The sequence below is a fragment of the Heptranchias perlo genome, chromosome 28, assembly GCF_035084215.1.
Source record: "Heptranchias perlo isolate sHepPer1 chromosome 28, sHepPer1.hap1, whole genome shotgun sequence".
In the NCBI taxonomy this organism is placed as follows: Eukaryota; Metazoa; Chordata; class Chondrichthyes; order Hexanchiformes; family Hexanchidae; genus Heptranchias; species Heptranchias perlo.
In genome coordinates, this window is record NC_090352.1 from 36,692,521 (window position 1) to 36,717,482 (window position 24,962).

The 24,962-nt window shown below is 38.2% G+C and overlaps 1 protein-coding gene across 2 annotated transcripts in view; it reads left to right on the top strand.

Annotated features, from left to right (window-relative positions):
* brip1 (BRCA1 interacting helicase 1) overlaps nt 1–24,962 on the top strand; it is a 200,265-nt gene that overhangs the window by 143,381 nt on the left and 31,922 nt on the right. For both annotated transcript variants that reach the window (XM_068008500.1, XM_068008498.1), the window contains exon 17: nt 23,431–23,543. In XM_068008500.1, the coding sequence (XP_067864601.1) occupies nt 23,431–23,543 (113 nt within the window). The remainder of the gene's footprint in view (nt 1–23,430; nt 23,544–24,962) is intronic.

Sequence of the window (24,962 nt, forward strand, 5' to 3'; positions counted from 1 at the left end):
CTTTTTGGTGGGAGGTTGTCCTAATCAACAGCAAGAATGCCAACTTGCCTAAAATGTAATTATACAGTTGCATGCAGTTTGTTCTAGTGCAATTGACAACTTCACATGTACAAAATACTGCCATCTAGAAATAATTTGAACAGAAATTGTACCTCTCTGTTCAGATTTGCATCAAACGGTCTTTTTTGCAGAGGTTTCTTTTTAGTTATTGTTATTCATTTAAATATTGTAAATCATGGGCCGTGAGATTATCACTGGTCCACTAGATCAAGACCTGTATAGTAATAGATCAATACTGGTGAGAGTGTGACAGACTTGCATTCCAACATCAGTACTGCCACACACACAAGATACTTTTTTCACAGGCTTTTCACAAACTATCTCCCTACTTCCAACAGCACCTGTATGTGTATAAGGTATACAATAATTATAATTTTAGGTGCTATTATGTTTTATGTTGATGAACCAGAACTTTTTTTGACAAGCATGTGACTTTATCATTTACCAGTGGTTCTGTAGCTTAAATTTTGAACCCTCAAAGCAGAAATAAAGAACCCTAGGAAGCCTTGATGGGAACAAGATGAATTAGTTTACAGACGGTGCCAAGAAGGAAGGAGGTGAAAATGGTCTGTTCTCAACATTGACCTAAATAACAACTGAGCTGGAGGAGTTGAGTACCTTTTATCTCAAATTTTATCTCCTTATGCTCAGAATGTCACTTTTATTATCAAACCCAGTCTGAAATCACATTTATAAAACAGAGTATAGAAATGCTAGTACACATTAAACTAAAAGACAGAAAACTGTAAAAAAAATAGCAGAAATGTCACCAAATAAATAAGTAAATAACATTTGAAGCTTTGAACGAGTTTCAATGTTTTGAAACATACACCAAACCATCCCAAAATTGATTTGAAGTCATTCAGAACATTTAAAAAGGAGCTGGATCAATATCTGAGATGGAGAGTTATACATATTTAACAACACTGCTTGACTTTTTTCAGGGGAGGTGGGGGAAGGAAATTAATGTTTTATTCACTAAAATAGGAGACACAAGGTGATTTGAGAGGGAAGTCCATAATAGAATAATCATTTATGGACTCTGGATGATGTGGGCTCAATGGTTTGAACAGTCTACTCTCACTCTGGATTTTCTTGTGTTCTTAACTGCAAAAGGCAGATATTGATAATACACAGTTATGGAACAAAATAAGATTTCTTAATTCGAAGTACTAGAATGAACTTTTTTATTAAAAAAAATGCAAGCCTGTTGCAAAAATGCTACTGCAATCTTCAGTAGGTTAAAATGTTATTTCTTTACTCAGGGTTATTTATGTGTTCTGAATTGCAGAAGCTAGTGAAAGAGGTGCGAATTATTGAGGTGCTTTAACCTAGGTAAATTAAGGTATTGTAAACCAGGGTAAATTCTAAAAGAAATTGTTTGGTATTTTAGAATTCTTTGTGATTTATGATACAAGTTTTGCTGTATTCTTTGAATAATGTAAATTGAATACATTAGTAAGAGATTTTCAGAAAAAGGGAGAGAGAAATAAGAGATTCTGATACAAATGGAGAGATGGAGACGACAGGAGAAAGTGTGTGTGAGAGGCATGTAGAGAGAGTGGATGAATGAGACACAGCAAAGACAATTTTTTTTTTGCATGAACACTGTAGGACAACTAGTAAATATTTAAAAAAAGAAACCTAAAAATTAAAATAGGAAATAAAGACTAAATAAAGTGGAGAGAATGGGGTAAAGAGATGAAGCAGGGCAGAGATTAATTTTTTAAAATGTAGTTATATTTTTTAAGTGTTTATTTTAATACAATAATGTGATATAGTGCTAATGCTACTCTTGACATCAAAGTAGCATAATTACTGTAATAACATGAGATTTTTCAGCAGCATGATCACAAAATTCCCTTGAACTGCCAGCAGTCTAGGTGTTAGAATAGCTAAATTCATAGTACTTGCAGGACAATATGGATTAGTATATTTTTCATGTAGGGAATAGTGTATTGTGTTTGTTGGATTAATCACTGGTATAACATGACATTTTGGTCAGGAACTTAAAGATTTTGGCAATTTTGTGAAAGACTGCTATGTTTTTGTCAAATTTATTTATTTGTTCACTTTCACTGCAGTTGAAGTTGAGGGAGGGGGACAAATAATTACCGAGCAGGATGAAACCAGCAGTGAGCAAATAGTAGATCAAAGTGCACCCTTCAGAAAAACAATAACTGCATGGCTGCTTAGGAACATATGCAACAATGATTAATACAATGGACAGTAATAAATAACTGGACTGTGCAAAAATGTGTGTATACTCCATGTGAATATTGCCGATAGTTCAAGAGTACCGAGTGTTCTCTCAGTAGATAACAGCCAATCTCACAATTTAGAATAGCAAAAGGAAATTGAATTAGAAGAGATTAATTTATAGTTTGTCCAAATGAAAGATTTGAATTTAGAGAATTATTTCAATTAGCAGTAGAGCTGGGTAGGAAATTGCATAATTTAAATAGTAGTAGAAACATTTACTTTATGTTGTATCTAGAATAGGAGGAGCAAAGAAAAAATTCTGTAAGGGTATGGTAAATTAAGAGCTACCCAAACAATTAGAAGAGCCTTTTAAAAGTGTTAAAATGTTTTCCAAATTCCCTTTTCGTATTTCTGTCTTTTTTTGGTAGCTGTTCATTTCAAAATGAACATTTTATATTCTCCTTTCTGGTTTACACAAAACATTCCAGAGTAAACTCTTTTTTAAAAAAAAATTAAGTATTATTGTGGATCATAGCACTGCAAACAATTGAAAATAGATTTTCATGAATTGAAAGGCAGGAGTTTCAAAGTGTGACATTGAGTGTAGCACTGATCGTAGATGACTGAAATTACGACCCTTTCCGCCTACACCCCCAACATTCACTCTTTAAACGCCAATGATTCCTCCTGGCTGATTTGTTTTCTGCATTGTATTGATTTGAAATACGTTCCCGTATAACTGCTCAGATGTAGATCCAGTGAATCTAGGCTACTTCTTCATAGTTTGGGCTAAGTTTTAGCAAATAAGTAGTTTATTCTAACAGTTAGATCTTCAATTGTATAATGGGTTAAAGAAGCTGTTGTATGGGATTCAGTCCATTCAGCATTTCCAAATGTCCCTCATATTTACAGCTCAGCTCAATGTTTCGGCTGTTAGATTTTAATCTTGCATGCTTGATTGGCTTTTTAAAAAAAAAATTATAAACTTGCCATGGGCAACTGTTAATGTGCAGCTCCAGCTCTTTTCCAGTTCCTGCTTTGATCAACTGTAAATTCTTGTGTCCAATGTAATTAGTTTACCTGTAACAAATGATATATGCAGAAAGATCTGATAAATGCAAAATCTCAGGTTGAGTTTAACTATTGCTTATTTAGGTTGTGCAGGATAATGGCGGTCATTAAAACTACAAAAACAGTTCACTCGCACTTAGTTTTTTTTAATATTTAAACATGCTTTCCATTTAAACCTGCTGTGCTTGCAGTATTAAGAGTCCATGTTTGCATCTGTGATTTTGCTGAGACTACACACTTCTGATGCAAGCTTACTTGGATATAAATGTGCAGTACCTACGTTTCAGGCAAAATCAGTGTGTACATTAGAAAGCACGTCATAGGACCTGCACTTAAGGATTCATTTAAAACCGTTGCTGCTCTAAATAAGGTTAACTTTTGTGGTCTTAATTTGTGGTGGCTTAGATCTTTACCAGTTTTTTTTGAAATAATCTGTTTATATTAATCCATTTTTAATTTATAATTATTTGTCACCAAGCTCAAAGGTGCATGAATGTAATCTTTCATCCAGGCGTCATTTCATTTCCTTTGTAATTCCCAATTGTGAGAATTTCATTTCCGATTCTGGAGAAAAACATTCTGAATTTTCTCAAGCACTGGTTGCGTATAATTTTTTTAAGTTTTATTTTTTTTTGTGTGTGTGTGTAAATTTTTGTGCACATCCAAATGAGGAATGCTAATCCTGGGGAATGGAACACTTTCCATTTTGAGCACACAGTGTCAAAAATAAGCACTTGACAGGATCAGGCACCACATGGTTGGTTGCCGTGCAGAGCCATCCCTACTCTACTCCAATATTGAATTTTAGACCCAGCCCCAAGAAAGCTGTTCATACAACACTAGTGTGCCATTTTTCTATTTTCCACACCAGCTAAGTTTGCAAATATAGTGTCAAATAAGGGGCAGATTTGTGCTATGGTCCCATGCTTAATAGGAACTGGATTGACACCACCCAAACCCAATCCCAGCTAAATCACATGAGTTTCTACTTCTACTGATTGACATCATCAAGGAGAAATTTTCAGTTCGTTTGCTGTACAGTGCTTTCCATAACCAGTTAAGATGATTGCGTTAAAGGATGACATTCTGTATTAAGTACAAGCACGTTGCTCTATCTTGATGCAACATTTGGCAATAGGTGACCTTAGTGCAGTCTAGCAAGAAACAGGATAATCAGCCATGGTTATAATCCAGGACCTAGCATTTTTTGGGTTTACTTGGATAGTTTTGTGCCTTGCACCCTTTTTATACACTAATACGTTATGTAGGGCAGGTGTGTTCTTCAGAGACTCCAACGAATCACCATTTGGAGTCAAATTAGAGCACGTTTTTAAGAATTGTCTAAAGATCTATCTATCCTGATTACTTGGTTGTAAAAATTTGATAAATCAACATAGTACCAATTATGTAGCTTTTAAAAGAGCACACATATGCAATTGACAACATTCTATCACTGTACAGGGGCTTTGATAGTTTAAGGATGAATATCATTAATTGTATATTGTGTATTCTTTAAAAAAAAGAATTGATAAAGCTATGTGAATATATTTTATTTTTATGTTGAGTCCTTTGCTAATGCCTTCAGTACAGGATATGGTGAGTCTTTACCAAACACCAAGATTGAAGATACCAGCATCGCTAAAGGTGAAGGAAAATCTAGGAGCAGTTCAAAATACTCCTTTTTATGGAAGGAAATCATTGTCTCACGTTAAATTTCTTTAATTTTATATTTTGCATTGAGACTCCAGAGTAGGCTCTCCTCCCCCCTCCCCCCACCACTTGCTGGGCCATTATGGCTGAGGGGCAACATCATTGAGTGGCTCTGTTACGAATGAAGGGGAGAAGCCCAACTCAAAGCTGGGCTGAGAGCTGCCATAGAGCTGTCTGCTCCCAGAAACCATGTTATAGCTGTGGACTCGCCATTGCCAACCTAAAGCATGATTTCCCAGATTCTGATGGCACTCAGAGCACCATAACCCTCATTGTTTTTAATCAACCTATTTTGGGACTTGCAGATTGACGTCATTAGAGAGGCCGAGCTGAAAAGTGAGGATCTCAATGACAGTAAGAGAGATGATTTTTTTTAAAAACAAAGGGAAATTTTGAGATGCAACTATCACTTTCTCCTTCAAAAAGAAGTACTTTGAACAAAAAGTCACTAAACATTCCTTCCCCTTTAAATTATGTTATCTACTGGTGTGTCGGTAGTTCTAAGATAACATGAGAATCTACTACAGAAACTGCCATCGTAATTGGCTCTAAAAAGAAAATAATTGTTTGATTAGTGGCTCTGTAACTAATTCTTTGCCTACCTGATGAGATATATGTGGTATGTTGTGTAGAAAGTATAGTACTATGTTGCGTATGCTTTATGACATCGGTCGTCGGGAAAATGCTGGAATCCATTATTAAGGAAGTGGTAACAGGGCACTTAGAATATGATTAGGCAGAGTCAACATGGTTTTATGAAAGGGAAATCGTGTTTGACAAATTTATTAGAGTTTTTTGAGGATGTAACCAGCAGGGTAGATAAAAGGGAACCAGTGGATGTAGTATATTTGGATTTTCAAAAGGCATTTGATAAGGTGCCACATAAAAGGTTACACAAAGTAAGGACTCATGGGGTTGGGGGTAATATATTAGCACGGATAGAGGATTGATTAAAGGACAGAAAACAGAAAGTAGGGATAAACGGGTCTTTCTCAGGTTGGCAGGCTGTATCTAGTGGGTGCAGCAAGGATCGGTGCTTGGGCCTCAGCTATTTACAATCTATATTAATGACTTAGATGAAGGGACCGAGTGTAATGTATCCAAGTTTGCTGACGATACAAAGCTAGGTGGGAAAGTAAGCTGTGAGGAGGATACAAAGAGTCTGCAAAGGGATATAGACAGATTAAGCGAGTGGGCAAGGAGGTGGCAAATGGTGTATAATGTGGGGAAATGTGAGGTTATTCACTTTGGTAGGAAGGATAGAAAAACAGAATATTTTTTAAATGGTGAGAAACTGTTAAATGTTGGTGCTCAGAGAGACTTGGGTGTCCTCGTACAAGAAATACAAAAAATTAGTATGCAGGTACAGCAGGCAATTAGGAAAGCAAATGGCCTTTATTGCAAGGGGGTTGGGGTACAAGAGTAGGGAAGTCTTACTACAGTTGTACAGGGCTTTAGTGAGACCTCACCTAGAGTACTGCATACAGTTTTCGTCTCCTTATCTAAGGAAGGATATACTTGCCTTAGAGGTGGTGCAACGGAGGTTCACTAGATTAATTCCTGGGTTGAGAGGGTTGTCCTATGAGGAAAGATTGAGTAGAATGGGCCTATCTATACTCACTAGAGTTTAGATGAATAAGAGGTGATCTCATTGAAATATATAAGATTATGAGGGGGCTTGGCAGGGTAGATGCTGAGAGATTGTTTCCCCCGGCTAGAGAGTCTAGAACTAGGGGGCATAGTTGCAGGATAAGGGGTCGGCTATTCAAGGCTGAGATGAGGAGGAATTTCTTCATGCAGAGGGTTGTGAATCTTTGGAACTTTCAATCCAGAGGGCTGTAGATGCTGAGTCATTGAATATATTCAAGGCTGAGATGGATAGATTTTTGGATTCTAGGGGAATCAAGGGATATGGGGATCGGACAGGAAAGTGGAGTTGAGTTCGAAGATCAGCCATGATCTGAATGAATGGTGGAGCAGGCTCGAGGGGCCATACGGCCTACTGCTGCTCCTATTTCTTATGTTCTTTTGAATTTTATACAAACTGATACAATACAATGCATTGTGGTGCTCATTAGTTTGATTTACATAAAAATACATTGTGCTCTCCAGCTATGAGTGTGATGGATAACTGACCATTTATGGGCTAAAGGACCCCGGAGATTAACTGCCAGATTCCCACGCTTTTTGTTCTACCTCGATTACCTGGTGGGAAAGATTTGACAAATTAACGTAGTTTAACATAGTGCTAATAATGCCGTTTTTAAAAAAAAACTCAAGTCCAAGAAGCAGTCACAAACCTGTGCACTCTAAAGCTTCAACTTAAACTAATGTCTGCACGACCTCCCAGATAGATCAAAGAGTTATTGCTCTGACAGCTACAAGACGGGAGAGCTAGCCGAAGGCCTCTTGTGGATCATCCACAGAGCTGCTGTGTCTGTAAAGGATGGCTGGTGGCTAATTGTCTATTTTGAGGATGAGCAGGTAAGGAAAGGGCTCTCTGCTGACATTTGGTTAATTCCTGGTTGCCTGTGGTTTATTGCACATCCTGGATATTTGCTAGCAGGAGGGATTGGCTTTTTCACATATGTAACATGTCATTTTTAATCAAACAAAAAAGCACTGTTTGAAATTGCAGCATAATAAGTTGAAATGGATTCTGATTGCATGGATGTGACACATGCTGCCTGTGGGTGCTGTCCTTTATCTCTACTGGCTTTGATGTTCACAGTTAACTCTTTTGAGTGCAGACTAAAATCACACTATTCAAAGACAACTGTAAGACTTGAATTTCCAAATCCATTTAGTTATATTTTACTTTTCTTTAAGTTTCCTGAGGATAGGTTTTCTGTATTAACGTCTCTTCCACCCATTGATTTTCTGATATCATTTCCCTATCTCCCAGAATGTAAAGTTTGCTCCGTATCACAACATAGATTAAGCAAACATGTCCATAAAGATGCTCGATTTTAATAAGTGGTGTAAACGCCTTATAATTGGTAACAAACCTGTCAGCTGAGTGCTGTTTTAATTGGGATGTCCTAACATTAAGCAGCATAGTTGAGAAAGACAGTAAGGGTGTGCTTTGTCACTTCAACAAGAAACCATGCCTACCCAAATTCTACCCTTTGAACACATTGCAGGTTGGGAGTTTTGGTTGTTGTTGAATTTCGAATATAAGTACTGTATGACTGCTTTAAGCTGTTTATAATTAAAATGGGAAATCCTTTGAGGGTAGATATTACTACGGTTTTCATTAATTTTTTTTACTTAATTTAACCAGTTTGTAACTGGTTCTATAAAGAGTTCTTATTTATTATTTTTTTCAATTTTAGAAGTTTTGCTTATATTTATAATATATTAAAGATCTTCCATATACTGCGTACTTCCTGTAACATCATTGTTGCTTACGGTCACACTTTAGACATCACACTTTAGCACACCCTCTGACTTGAATACTGCCATGGTAAATCTGCTTGTGTTTTATAAATTGAATGTTAGAAAAAAGTTTTTTGAGATCACAAAGCTTCCTGGTTCAGATGATAAGAAAGAGAAAAAGTATTTTCTAATATAATACCCTAAATGTTTATGGAGAACAATGGCAACATTTAGACATATTGCAATGCTTTTCCAATTAAGTCTCCAACATATTGCTTATCAACAGGCTGTCCTCTTTCCTGATTGTGAAGTGTATGCCGTGGAGAAGTACTTTTAATGCAGAGCATTTCCCCAACCAACAGCAACAACTTGCATTTATATAGCACCCTTAACATAGAAAAATGTCTCAAAGTACAACGCAGAGGTATAATCAAAAAAATGATAGCTGAGCCAAAGAAGAAGATATTAGGAGAGGTGACCAAAAGCTTACTCAAACAGATGGGTTTTGAGGAGGAGATGGAGATGGAAAGGCGGAGGGTTATAGGAGCTAATTCTAGAGCTTGGGACCTGGGCTGTCAGTGGTGATCCGAAGGGAGGGGGGAATGCTGGAGTCAGAGGTACACAGAGTTTGGAGTGTGTTGGGGGGGGGGGGGGGACGTTATAACATTGGATGAGATTACAGGTTGAGGCTATGGAAGGATTTAAACAGGAAAATGAGAATTTTAAATTTGAGCTGTTAGGGAACCGGGAGCCAGTGTAGATCAGTGTGGACAGTGGAGATGGGTAAACGGGAAGAGAGGGATAGGATATAAGCAGAAGAGTTTTGGATGAGCTGAAGCTTGCAGAGGCTGGAGGCAGGGAGGCAGGCCAGCAGATCACTGGAATAGTCAAGTCTGAAGGTGCCAACGGCATATATCAAGATTTCAGCAGCAGATGTGCTGAGGTAGGGGCAGAAGTGTTATAGTGGTAGGCAGTCTTTGTGATGAGGCGGAAATGGGGTCAGAAACTCAGCTCAGGATTCCGAACAATCTGCTTCTGCCTGAGACAGTGGCCAGAGATGGGGATTGACTCAGTGCTGAGTGTACTGAGTTTACTGCAGGGGCCAAAAACAATGGCTCAGCCATCTCCAATTAATGCAGTCATTATTGTTATGTAGGGAAACATTATGTGCACACCAAGGCCCCACAAACAGCAAATGAGATCTATTTTTGCTGGTGGTGTTGGAGAGGATATTGGGAGAAGACTCTTGCTCCTCTTCAAACAGTGCCATGGGATTTGAAACAAGTAGCTGGAGCCTTGGTTAATGTTTCATCTGAAATACGTATCTCTTACAGCGCAGCACACCCTCAGGAGATTGAAGCTTTGAAGCCTTCAATAACGTAATTACTGGAAAAATGACAGTAGATTCAATGACTGCTACATGGTTGGATAACCTTCCTAAACACCACCACCTTCCCAATCCCCTGGTTTGGCTTTATGCCTTGAAAGGCAATGTGGTCATTAGTGATTATTTAAATTGATCATTACTTATTCCTTTTTTTAGCTTTAGAGGATTGCTAAAATATTATTTTTGGGAACGCTTCTAAATGTGACGCGGTGACATTTCTTTGTGTCAGTCCATAAAATAAATTTTTATATCAATTGGTACAATATCACTGTTCGTCAAGTTTGATTGTGGGAGCCTGCTGTTCTTTCCTGTCTGCCATCACCCTGTAGGCCAAAGTAAAGAATAGAGTAAGAAATCACTATATTTCAACATGTTATACAGAATAATAGACCTTGCATTCTGTTCCAAGGCAGTGGCATATTTTAGAGTTGAGCTGATGCTCATAAATTGTTCAAGCTTCTCTCTTGTGGCTTATGACATCATCTCAACTCATTGATAATACTGCCTCTTAACATATTGCGGATTATATGCCATCATATAAATAAAGCTCTTCTGTTAAATGTTGAGGGTAAGATTGTTATTTGCATTTCTAAATCACGAAAACTGTCACATGCCCTCAGGATAAGCACAGTAGATCCTTACTGCAATTAGGTGTTTGGGACTTAACGAAAAGCCGCATTGTAATAACTAGTAGGTATTATATCCACTACAGAATATGAACATCATAAATCCTGGTATTGAAATCATGAGCATCATAATGGAAGTGGATAATTTTATTGTATTGTGTTGCATTATTTGCAAATGCAGATGAGAATTTTTTCCATTGTTTTTTCCTGATCTGCAGGAGTCTTCAGAATGGCCAATAGACACATTCCAGATTAAAAGGTTACAGTGTAGAAGATTCAGTAGTAGATCACATGGGATACCACTGCCACTTCTTGTGCTATGGCCCTACAAGGATGATCAGGTCCTGAGTTGGTTGCCAGAGCCTTTTCTTATTTTCTCCCTTTGCTCTTATTTCCCCCTCACTACTTTGTGGTTTACCTAGCCTTCTCTCCTATTCTTTACAACCTTGCTTGTGTCCTGAACTATTGGATATAGCATTTATCCTAGGTTTCTCAATTCAAAAAAAAAGTAATCCCTGGCAGCCCCTGTATAACCATAACCATACTGATATAACCAGTCTCTGTCTTTTCAACAGTTTGGAAACAGGTGGAGTTCCTCATTATCTTGGGACATATGTAGGCCAGCTTGAGTTTAACTATATGTGCTCCAAATGCTGTTTCATTTGGCACTGCTTTAAAGAGAAACTCTGTTTAAATAATGGGGTCTTTTAATAGTTTGTTGTGCTTGTAATATTGCAATTCTCCCCCCTTCCATTGAGTAGATTGAGCATTATTTTGTACAGTAGTGTGATACTGAAGTTGGAATATTCTCTGCAATGTTTCCCCATTAAGAACCATCAGTTGGGGCAATTTTCCTAATCTACTGTGACTTGCTATGTGAAATGACCTGTTTTTAGAGGAAAAGGAAAATTGCCTCCCAATTCCATTGGGCGTTGATGCTTTTGCGTTGCTGCATCAGTTTCAGGGGATGGCACTATACCAGCTTCCCAATATTGCTGTCCCCAGTTTGTTTTCGCTTGTGCTGTCTCCATCACGTGCCAGATAGAAGCGAGCTGGCAAAACCACCAACAGTTCACAAGATCCACAGAGAAGGGGGTCTCCACTGCTGTGAGAACAAGATAAGTCAGGCACTTTATATTTTAAGTATATCCGATGACTAGAGAACTGTGTCTTTGCCATTGGCTGCATGGTATTTACATTTTAGAACGTAAAAGCACTTTTACTTTCCAGTACTAATTTGAGCACCATGATGTACATGAGATTTACTTTGGATATCAAATAGTCATGCATCTGTCCATTTTAAAACCACAAGGGACCATTCATTCAAATACAGAGCCTTTTTTGTCTGCTGTTTCAATTCACAATCTTTTTGTTTCCTTTTGTCATTTTGTTGCTGTTTTTGTGTTGTATTTGTTTACTTTTTAAATGCTTTCCGTCTATTCTCACTGCTAGCCATTTCATTATTTGACCTTTTCACTCTACTTTGCCGTAAATCCTTTCAGCTTTGCTTTCATATTTCTAATTAATTTACCATCCTTTATGTTCATTTTGTATTTTCTCATTGTTTATCTCCTTTTTTTTCCCCCATTGTTTAATTTTACTTCTTGGATTCTTTTTGTCCCCCACTTATTTAATTGTTTAATTGTTCTTTTGTTTGCTAAGTAGGAATTGTAATTCAGTTGCTGTTAGTCATGTTTCTTCAATTACAATTTTTTTGCGCTGAGCTTGAATAAGTAAACCTTTTCAAACAGTGATTTTTTTTTTAATTACCTCTGGTATTTTATGAAAAAAGTAGTTGAAGTGTCAAACCGAGAGGTGGGAACTGTTTTACTGGGAGCCTTAGTACTTAGAACTACAGTGTTTGTTTGGCAATGGGTAGTGGTGATGATAAAATCTGAAACTGGAAATAAACAAAATCCCATTTATAACAAGTTCAAGCCAACAGGGAGGAGCTTGTAGCCAAATTCACATTACATGTAACTGAGATAGGATAATATTATAAAATGCCACTATTATTATTGTGAGATGGCTGTTTTCTCTGAATTGAGTAAGAAAGATTTGTGGCAGATAATTAATAAAGTTAGGTAGACTAATATTAAACAAAACTACAGTTCTCATCATCATTTGTAAATGAATGCACAAAAGACAATGTGGGGAGAGGGATACTCAGCACTTTTATTCCTAAAGTGCCGGACAAGTATAAAAACAAGAGCGTTTTAATTTTTCTAAATCATTTTTTTCTATTTTTGTCCTCTCCCGAAGGCCCTGAGATCTATTTGAGTGTAGTCCCTTGAGTACCCTGCTCAAGAAGCTGTTATTGTTGTGTAAACAGTCAATGAGTACTGGCAAGCTATTTGATCAGAGAGGACATCACAACCAAACCTAATTCGATCCTTACCTGAGATCCACCCACACGACACACTTTGCTGCCAAAATTGCTGGATAGCGATCAGAAGTGAGAAAGTTCATTGATTTACTACCCCCTGTAGCCCAAGAGAATTGAGGTCAATTATAGCACTTCCTGCTATCTTGGCTGGGATTAGCAAACCTGGGGCCTCCTGGCCTATTTAGCTTATAACCATACTAGACACACCTTTACCCACTTGACCTTCCAGGTGAGCTCCAGTTCTTCATTTTCAATAGTTATATGAATTGACCTAGTCAAAAATATCAGCCAGTAGATAAGAAACCCTAGATATTGCCCACTAGCAAATTTACCCTTGAATGGATCACAGCAAACATTTTCTCTTTAAAGCAAGGCAGATCAAATCTGTTGTGGTGATGAATAGGTAAGAATAGAATTTTTATATGGTTATGTTGGAGACTATATAAAAAATTTAAACTGAGAGGATAAAGTTCTGAGACACTATGTTAATGTGACCTGTAGAGCATTATGATCAAATTTGTAAATAATGGTCAACGGCAATTATTTTTTGACCAGCAGCATTTTATGTCAAAGGAATATTCACTTACGGTTCTCAAAAGGTTGACATGAACAATGAACAATCATTTCTTGTTTATTTGTTTTTCTTATGGTCAGATTATCCTTTTTGTCAGTCAGCCATTGCAATTTTTATAATCTGTTGAGTACATAAGCACTTTTCAGCTTTCAAAGTGCACATGCTTTCTATCACATAACATTTACAAAATTGCCTTACTATGGATTTCTGAAGCAGAATATTTTAATGTAGAATTAATGAATTGTGTGGAACACTTCTTTCTTCACAGTATCCTCTACTTTCGATAAACTGACAAGAAAAATGCAACATATATAGAATATAAAATACCCCAGTAAAAAAGTGACATCCGCTTCTGTCATATAAGGAGACTACACACTTTATTTTTCAGTAACCCCTCCTGCCAAAGTCATAATCTTGTAACTTTTTTTTAAAAAAGGAGCAAGTGCCTCCTCTTGTCTCATGGTGCAAAAATGCACAGTAAAACCTAGGATCCATAATTGTGGTTGTAGATGTTAATGGAATAGACGAATTATCAGCAACAAAATGTGGAAGGTCTCAGTGAAGGTTCCCAGCCAAGATGTTGATTTGGAAGTTGGAGGTTGGTACTCGTAACAGATTTAGACTCCATTTTCTGATATGGGTAACCTGTTGTTTTATCAGTGATGGAGAGTTATTCGGGTAGATGCCTGCTAAATCTAGTTATATATTTATTTATTTACTTACTTAATTAAGAAGAGACCTTTTGATTCCGAGGGCAATATGTGTACTTACCCCTAAACTTATGTATTGAACACAGAACCGTGTTATTTTCATTTTCTGGGACTGACCCCACATTTCTCTAATTGCCTTTTATCCTGGTTTTGTCCAGTTTTTGCTTAAATGAAGATGATTGTTAGTTTTTATTTAATAAAAGTAAGCACCACACATGTACTAAAATAAGATTTTGTCCCCAACTCAACAAAGGTTCTTTCCTCCCTCTTCCCCCCGCACCATTTTTCCCTGACTCTGCACTTGCTTAAAAACTGTTAAATCTCTAACTTCTTCCAGTTCTGATGAATGGTCAACGACGTGAAACGTTAACTCTGTTTTTCTCCCAAAAGATGCTGCCTATCCTGCTGAGTGTTTCTAGTGTTTTCTGTTTTTAGTTCAGATTTCCAACATGCGCACTATTTTGCTTTTGTTTTGATCCTTTTATGTTTGTTAAAGAAATGAAGACTTTTACCACGCGTTAATGCAAACTCCTGTGATAAATTGAATCAAATTTGATAAAGAATAATGTAAATAGTACTAGGGCTAAGACATGGGCAGTGCAATTAAAACAACTGTTCTCCGTTGGTGGATTACCACTTACATATGTAAGCGTCTGTTCACTTGCGCTATGGGTGTTATGAATTGGTCAGAACTGTCATTTGTTCCTGTGAAGCATACTCATTCACTGTTGCACATCTTTCATAATGACTGTGTGCATTTGTTTTGTTTATGTGAAGCACATTGGAATTGCTTCCTAATTCTTTGAACATTGGTTCACAGTCATGCAACATTGGATTGTAAGTTGCATATATCGGTTGTGGTGCGGATTATGCACTGATTTGTATGAAAGCATATTGGAATCAATGTAAAGCATATTAAAATGAGCACTGCATCTATACTTCATGGTTGCTTGATTTCCACCTAGTTTGTTTTTTTATGCTTGTTTGAATCAAGCATATTGAAATGAGCATCAAACACAGTGCCTCGTTACATTTATACAGTATTTTCTTTAACTTCAGCTTCTGTACGGCATTAAAAATGCAACTGTTCCTATAATGGAATCAAATTTAAAGTGACAGGTTTGTGTAGAGATTTAATGTTTTGTGGTATTCAAAATGAATTAGTTGTGATCATTTCATTATCCCGTATGAGGAAAAAAGAGGGTTAGGCACTATGTTCATTTGCAATGTTACATAGTATATTTGCTGTTAGTAGATAGATTATTGAATCTGTTTTCCTATGTCAGCAGAGAGTGGGTATTAATGTGTGGTAAAAGCCCACATTCTGAGTACAAATTCAGCTGCCACAGCTCAATGTTTACATCATAATCTATATACTAATGGTCATAATGAACATTTTATGCTGGAAGGAGAAACCTTGAGCTGACTGCGGCATTTGGTAGTAATTCATGCTTTAATCAGCCCTCCCCTCTTTCGGTATTAAAAAAAAAACAGCAAAGTGTTCATTCTCAGTGAAACTGGTTTTGTGTACATTCATATTATTATTATACATATTTTCAGTAAATCATCTTGAAAAGTGGTCTTTTCCTTTGAAGCAGCCTTTAAAACCACCTACATTTTAAAGTTTTCTTTTATAGGGCACAGCTTTATTGTGAATCAGTGCTTTCAAAATAAGAAATAGTCAATATTCCTCACAAAAATATATTAGGCAGGGAGAAATGTATTGAATCCTTTGATATGATTAAGTTTGTATTTTGTGAATCATTTTCACACCATCCAAACTATTTCATTCTAAATCTAACACACTGCGTAAGACAGTCCATTAGTGTGTCTCTTAAGTGGCACTTGTGAGGCTATTCTATTTGTTGTAAAGTAATGCTGTGTGTTTGCGCACGTTCTCAATCTTCAGTTCATTCTCTTCTTTTAAATGTTACTGTTTTCAACTGTGCTTTTAAGCGTACTGCTGGAGGAACAATGATGAGAAGCTTGAAAACACCTCCGGCACCTCCACATGTAACAGCATGCACAAGGACTCACTCAAGGTCTGATACTTTACATATCACATCCCACACAGGTATCACAAATTCCATCCATTTGTAATGGATGATTGCTGGAGGGGCTATAGCTAGGACTACACTTTCCTATACATGTCCTGGTCGTACCACAAGCCTGTGACTGGCCTCACAATCTTGTGACTCGGCTCCATGCCACCTAAGCCTTCTCATTAGAGAGCAAACTGTCTCAATGGGCAATGTAGCATAGTTCTGACTGCTTTCTGGAAGATGGTACAGTGATGCTTCCCCCCATTATGGAGGAGCACAGTCCCTACAACAAACATGTAGCTGAAAGACACAGCAAGGTCCCTCAAACGGCAATGAAATGAAGGGACCAGTTCATTTGTTTTGGTGGTACTGGCTGTAGGATGAATGTTAGCCAGCACACCAAGAGCATTCCCTGCTCTTCAAAAAAAAATATCATGGGATCTTTTGTGTCCACCTGACCAGATAGGTTAAATGTCTCATCTGAAAGATGGCATCTCTGATGATGCAGCACTCACTCACAGTACTGCAGTGGCAGAACAAGTGATGATCGTCCTTCATCTGGAATTGGGGAAATATGAAGTAGTTTGTTGTGCCTTTCTGGAGGTTCACTTGACACAAGCCCCCACCTCTGCCCTCAACATAGATGCTGCCAATTTAAACCCATGAACTAGCATAAACACAACCTAAATGCAGAGCTTTCAACTTTCACTTATTTGAAGACTCATTCATTTTGATTTAAAAATGTAACCTATTTTGACGTGTCTTAATCTTAAAAAAAATAAACACAGCTGCATGTGTCTGATTTTGTCTCACTCTTTTTGATTGTATATTTCACTTCTAACATTTTTCTAATGTTGATATCTCTACAAATTAAACTTTGTACCTAGTAGGGCATTTTCCCCATGGCAGTAGGTTGGCACCGATATTACTAATATAATTTCATAATATTAGCCCAGCAAAGTCCAGTCCGGTAATTTCTGCACCCATATCTGCCAATTCACATCCTCAGGATATCCCAAGGACTTAACAGCCAATGAATTACTTTTTGAACTGTAATCACTTGTTGACAAGAATATGACACAGATGTGTCAGCAGTAATTTTCTTCATTGCAGGAGCATTTGTTAAAAACTAATCTTAAACAGTAATGCATAAAACATAATTAAGTGAGGGTGGGGGGTGGGGGGTGGGGGGGAAGAGACAGCCCTGTTTTACCTAGCTCTGTGAGGGCAACACTGGTTTCTCACAAATTGGTCATTTAAATTAGTGAAATAATTGCTTGTATGAAGTGAAAAAGATGGATTTTGTATTTAAAAATGAACTTTTACAGTAGAGAATTACAAGTAAGCCTTAGTAGAATGCCTTTTGAGTTTTCCTTTTAAGAAAAACAATTGTGAGAAATCAGTATAGACAACTCACTTCACCCAGCTGTGCACAATCAAATCTACTTTCTGGCGGGGCACTACTATCTGTTGGGGAGAGATCACACGAGAGCCTATATGTAGATAAAGCAGTTCCATAATGTGCAACATTTCTTGTGATGTCATGATTTCTGGAACACTGCGCCCCCTCCAGCGGTTGTACTGAAGACACCACAGTGCTACTCCACTTTGGGTCTTGCTGAAGGTAGAGCAGTTGAATTTGAGTGTGACAGTTGAATCTGCTGCTGAAATCCTTATCCATGCCGTTGTTACCTCTAGACTCAACTGTTCCAATGCTCTCCTGGCTGACCTCCCACCTTGCACCCTCTGTAAACTTGAGTTCGTCCAAAACTCTGCTGCCCGTATGCTAACTCGCACCAAGTCTCGTTCACCCATTGTGGACCGAGACCCACATTGGTTCTCGGTCCGACACGCCTCGATTTTAAAATTCTCATCCTTGTTTTCAAATCCCTCCATGGCCTTGCCCCTCCCTATTTCTGTAACCTCCTCCAGCCCTACAGCCCTCTGAGATCTCTGTGCTGCTCCAATTCTGGCCTCTTGTGCATCCACGATTTTCTTCGCTCCACCATTGGCGGCCGTACCTTCAACTGCATAGGCCTTACAGCCTGGAATTCCCTCTCCAAACCGCTCCGCCTCTTTACTTCTCTCTCCTCTTTAAGATACTTCTTACAACATTGGTCAAAGAGGAAGGTTTTAATATCTCCTTATGTGGCTCGGTGTTAAATTTTGTTTGATAACGGTCCTGTGAAGGGACTTGGGACGTTTTATTACGTTAAAGGCGCTATATAAATGCAACTTGTTACTGTTAATGCATTGCTTTTTGAGAAGAATAAGCATGGGTGCAGATTGAACCACTTATTAAGTACATATGTGCATTGTGACTCTAAATGTTATTGTGCTGTTCTGATGTTTAGTTGCACAATTGTGGAATACACGTAATAAATACAACAAATGCAAAATTGAAATAATAGTGCATCACCCATGGATGAAGTCATTTTTTCAGTACATTTAAGTATGTTCTTACCTATTTAATTACTGTGAATATTTTGAAGCTGTGTTTTTGCTTCCTTCATCAGAATACTCTGCTGACTTAATTTAGCTCTTAACCTTTTTTCCTTGCTAACAATTATGAGTAAATTCTGTTGTTTTTCTTTTACAATTCCTGTATAAAATTCATCCTTAATTCTCACTTAAACAACTACCTTTGACATCATATATCTGCAATTCATATTTGTAAAAAATGACAGCGCTCAATGTGATGTAACTGAAGGAACATGAAATAGCTGAGCAACTTTCACAGTAATTAAACACAGAGGAATGAGCAATGCAGCACAGGTAATGATCCACTGGGGTTTAGTGTCCCTTTAACCCATTTAAGCATAGAGTTTATATATTTCATCAGTCAGATACCTGCTTTGTCGAGAAATCCATAGAGAAGCTTTCAAGGGAGAAAAAGAAAGAAAAATCAACAAATCAATATCCCTTTATTGACTTAACATTGTGATGCAGTCTTTGAGGTTCATCCATTTGTTGTGTTGCAACTTTCTCTGCTATATCATCTTAGACTTACTGAGAGCAGAAATAACTGATTAAACTAAGCAATTTTTTTCTAATCAACATGGTAAAAAATGTGGGTTCTCTGTGATCTATTTTTGATTTCACTAAATTTGAAGAGTTTATGTGGTGTTCAAACTATGCCATCATGTTGTATACAGTGATCTACCCCATTGGTTTGTGATCATGACTTTCTGCTCTTTGTGTCATGCCATTAATAGTTTGACTGTCAAAAGGATGCCAAAAGAACATGTGCGTCCACATTTAATTGTTTGGTGTACATGATTGCACAAAAAATTCAAGTGAATAATGTTTCTCAGTGCAGCTGTGAAAATAAACATTCAAATATTTGATCATTTGTGGAGCTTAGCTTGAAATTGTTATGCAATTTTGTTTTGTAAAGTTGAATTGAATATTATATATTTTGTATGCACTTGTGTAACATAGTACATGTATGTCTTTTACATCTAAGTACAATACTTGTAATTTGATTATTTATAATGTAGCCCGAGTATCTGCGGCAATGGCTTCTCTACCCCCTTCCGCACTGTTACTTTCGGAGTTTCCCAAGGCCTATTCTTGTCTCCTCCTCTTCCTTATCTACGAGGTGCCTCTTGTTGGTACATATGTAGAGGTAGGGTCAGCTTCCACATATATGCTGATGACACCCTGCTTTGCCTCTCCACTATGTCTCTCAACTCTCCGCTGCCTCTGTGATGTTAGTTTGCTTGGATGAACCATGGGTTCCTCTAGCTAAACATTGGTAAGACCAAAACCGTTGACTTCAGCCCCCAAATTCCATATCCTTGCCATCGATTCCATCTTTCTCCCAGGCAACTGTTTCAGGCTGAACTAAACTGTTCACCTCTTTGTTGTCCTGTTCAACCCTGAGCTGAGTTTCCGATCCCATACCCCACATCACTAAGACTGTCTCCGTAACATAGGAATATAGGAAACATAGGAACAGGAGTAGGCCATTCAGCCCCTCGTGCCTGCTCCGCCATTTGATAAGATCATGGCAGATCTGTGATCTAACTCCATATACCTGCCTTTGGCCCATATCCCTTAATACTTTTGATTGCCAAAAAGCTATCTTTCTCGGATTTAAATTTAGCAATTGAGCTAGTATCATTTGCCGTTTGCGGAAGAGAGTTCCAAACTTTTGCCACCCTTTGTGTGTAGAAATGTTTTCTAATCTCACTCCTGAAAGGTCTGGCTTTAATTTTTAGACTGTGCCCCCTACTCCTAGAATCCCCAACCAGCGGAAATAGTTTCTCTCTATCCACCCTATCCGTTCCCCTTAATATCTTATAAACTTCAATCAGATCACCCCTTAACCTTCGAAACTCTAGAGAATACAACCCCAATTTGTGTAATCTCTCCTCGTAACTTAACCCTTGAAGTCCGGGTATCATTCTAGTAAACCTACGCTGCACTCCCTCCAAGGCCAATATGTCCTTCCGAAGGTGCGGTGCCCAGAACTGCTCACAGTACTCCAGGTGCGGTCTAACCAGGGTTTTGTATTGCTGCAGCATAACTTCTGCCCCCTTGTACTCTAGTCCTCTAGATATAAAGGCCAGCATTCCATTAGCCTTATTGATTATTTTCTGCACCTGTTCATGACACTTCAATGATCGATGTACCTGAACCCCTAAGTCCCTTTGGACATCCACTGTTTTTAACTTTTTACCATTTAGAAAGTACCCTGTTCTATCCTTTTTTGATCCAAAGTGGATGACCTCGCATTTATCTACATTGAATTCCATTTGCCACAGTTTTGCCCATTCAGCTAATCTATCAATATCCCTTTGTAATTTTATGTTTTCATCTACACTGCTTACAATGCCACCAATCTTTGTGTCATCGGCAAACTTAGATATGAGACTTTCTATGCCTTCATCTAAGTCGTTAATAAATATCGTGAATAATTGAGGCCTTAAGACAGATCCCTGCAGGACTCCACTAGTCACATCCTGCCAATGTCCCTACTCTCTGTCGCCTTTCGCTCAGCCAACTTCCTAACCAAGTCCGTACTTTTCCCTCGATTCCATGGGCTTCTATCTTAGCTAACAGTCTCTTATGTGGGACCTTATTAAATGTCTTCTGGAAGTCCATATAAATAATCCATTGACATTCCCCTGTCCACTACTTTAGTCACCTCTTCAAAAAATTCAATCAGGTTTGTCAGGCACGACCTACCTTTCACAAATCCATGCTGGCTCTATCTGATTAACTGAAAATTCTCGAGGTGTTCAGTCACCCTATCCTTAATTATAGACTCCAGCATTTTCCCCACAACAGATGTTAGGCTAACTGGTCTATAATTCCCTGGTTTCCCTCTCTCTCCTTAAAAAGCGGAGTGACGTGCAATTTTCCAATCTAGAGGGACAGTTCCTGAATCTAGAGAACTTTGAAAGATTATAGCTAGGGCATCTGCAATGTGCTCACCTACTTCCTTTAAAACCCTGGGATGGAAACCATCTGGTCCTGGGGATTTGTCACTCTTTAGCGCTATTACTTTCTTCATTACTGTTGCCTTACTCATATTAATTTTCGAGTCCCCGATTCAATATTAGTTTTCTTGGGATTTCCGGCATGCTATCCTCTTTTCCTACTGTAAATACTGACGCAAAGTAATTGTTCAACATGTCCGCCATTTCCCCATTGTCAATAACAATATCCCCACTTTCAGTTTTTGAGGGGCCAACACTGCTCCTGACCACCCACTTTTTCCTAATGTAACTATAAAAGTTCTTCGTATTGGTTTTGATATCCCTTGCAAGTTTCTTTTCATACTCTCTTTTTGTAGCTCTTACTATCTGTTTTGTGACCCTTTTTTGATCTTTGTATTTTTTCCCATTTGCCAGGATCTGTGCCATTTTTTGCCTTTTTGTATGCCCTTTCCTTATGTCTTATACTGTCCCTTACCTCTTTAGTTGTCCATGGCTGTTTTTTTTGGCAAGTAGACTTCTTGCCCCTTGGGTATAAACCAATTCTGTATCACGTTAAATGTTTCTTTAAACATTTCCCACTGATCATCAGTCGTTTTACCCATTAACAGATTTGCCCAGTTTACTGTGGACAGTCTCTGTCTCATCCCATTGAAGTCAGCCTTACCCAAGTCTAGAATCTTAGCAGCTGACTCACTTTTTTCCCTTTCAAACACTACATTGAACTCGATCATGTTATGATCGCTATTGGATAGATGTTCGCGTACAGTTAAGCCGTTAACTAAATCTGGTTCATTACTCATTACTAAATCTAGTATGGCTTGCCCCCTTGTTGCCTCTAGGACATACTGCTGTGGAAAACTATCCCGGACACACTCAAGAAATTCACTACCTTTCTGACAGTTGCTAGTCTGCTTTTCCCAATCTATGTGAAGGTTAAAGTCCCCCATTAAGACCACTATGCCTTTCTTACACGCTTGTCCAATCTCTGCATTTATACAATCTAGCACTTCAGAGCTGCTGCCAGGGGTCCTATACACAATTCCCACTACAGTCTTAGATCGCCTGCCTTTGATCTGTCTCAGCCCATCATCTGCTGAAACTCTCTTCCATGCCTTTGTCATCTCCAGACTTGACTATTCCAATGTTCTCCTGGCCGACCTCCCATTCTTCCTTGATAAACTGCAGCTCATCTAAAACTCTGCTGTCTGTATCCTATCCTGCAACAAGAACTAGTGACCCTTCACCCCTGTCCTTGCTAACCTGCATTGGCTCCCGGCCTCAGTTTAAAGTTCTCATCCTTTTGTTTACATGCCTTTCTTGGCTTTGCCCCTCCCCATCTCTGTAGCCTCCTTTTAGTCCTTTCTTAAAACCCACCTCTTTGACCAAGCTTTTGGTCACCCCTCCTAATATTCTTTGGCTCAGATTCCATTTTTTCCTTATGCCTCCATGAAGCACTTTGGGCCCTTTTTATAACGTTAAAGATGCTATATAAGTGCAAGTTGTTGCGATGTTTGGATTGTACAAGTCTTACTATAAAGATCAGACAGCAAAATACTGCAAATGCTGAATAGCTGTAACACAAACAGAAAATGGTGGAGACACTCAGCAGGTCAGGCAGCATCTGTCAAAGGAACACAAGTCAGTTGATGCTTCAAAAAGGGTTCAACACCCGAAATGTTGGCTGACGTATTCTCTCGACAGATGCTGCCTGACCCACTGAATGTCTCCAGTTTTTTTTTGTTTTTGTTCTACATAAAGTTCAGCCCCATTTCTGTTGTACATGTTTTAGCAATTTTAATGTGCAACTATTTGAATTGTGTATATTGTTCCTTTCCAGGTTGAACTGAAACGGAAATATAATGACCAGCATTCACGGACGCGGGGTCTGCTTCCCGGTAGTCAGTGGTATGAGATTCAGGCGTTTCGAGCACTGAATCAAGCCCTGGGCCGGTAAGAGTTCATAAGTCAAATAAAGAAACTCACCAATCAGCCAGGGTATTGGGAAGAAACTAATGATGTGGGATTTTTTTCTAGTCCATTAAGTAGAGTGGGATGTTCCCTGCAGTCCAGTGACTGGGTTAGGTGGCGTTGCACCAGACGTACGGACATAAATGATCAACAAGTGTGGTGTGGACAAACTTGAAAGCATATAATCCTGATATTAGGAAGGAAATAGGATTGCAGGTGATAGGTGCATGGATTTTGATTGATCATTGCATTACAACTCAATAAAGTGTGCCTAACTTTTGAACTGAGGCCTAACTAGCCCACACCATAAAACACAACCTGGAGGTTTACTGAATTACCCTGGTACATGTGTAACTATTGCAAATTCATTTACAATTCACAAGAGGAGCAGTCACTACACTGGATAGGTAAATTTTCTAGGATCAAATCCCTTAAAGTAAATCATTCACCTGACTGAATACTTTTTAAACAAACCACTTATCGCTGAGAGGGTGTATAGGTGATTTGTTTCCCGTCCTCAGCCAATACTGCTCTTAAATCGGTTATTGAGAGTACAGTAGAACACTTGCCCAATAATTTTTAACCCTATTGGGAGGCCTTCCGATCAGCATCATTTCCAATGGTGCTACCGTGAATCCACATTGAAGAGGCAGTGCACTGTGTCCTGAAGCCACATTATGGAATACTTTTAAAATTATGGGGGTTAAGTAAAGACCAGTTTACCCAGTGAAACAAATGGGCAAAGTATTAATACATTAAGATTAAAATAAAAGTTTTAATAAATTCAAGTTACTTGAACCGTTGAAAATATATTTATAATTTCTGTTGTACCATAACTTCAAAAAAGTTTTAATTTTATTTGAAATAATTTTGTTACATTTAAAAACATTTCTGTTCATACTTTCTAACCTGCCTTTTCCCTTTTTACCATCTCACTTGCACCAACTGAGTTGTTAGTCTGTTTGGATGAACCATAGTTCTTTCTAGTTAAATATTGGTATGACCGAAACTGTTGTCTTTCACCAGTTAGTGTCACTGCACAGGCATATACATGGAACAGTGACATACATGCGTACCTTGTGTGCGCAGAAACATTCTGAGTTTTGGAGTAAACAGGAACATTCAGAAGATGCAGCTCGCTTAATTTAACCACAAACATTCAAATCTACTTGGGGGAAAAAAAATACACCAGAGCATCTAGTTAAAGCAGTTTCATAATGTGCATCATATCATTCTGATGTCATGATGTGCATTAGTTTCTGGCACACTGCACCTTCTCCAGTTGTTTTACTCGACAGCACAGTGCAACTCTCTACCTTTTTTATGTTTGTGTATGCAGGATGAAGAAAAGGCCATTAGGCCCATACACACTGCCCCGTCTTTTGGACAATTCTATCCCTA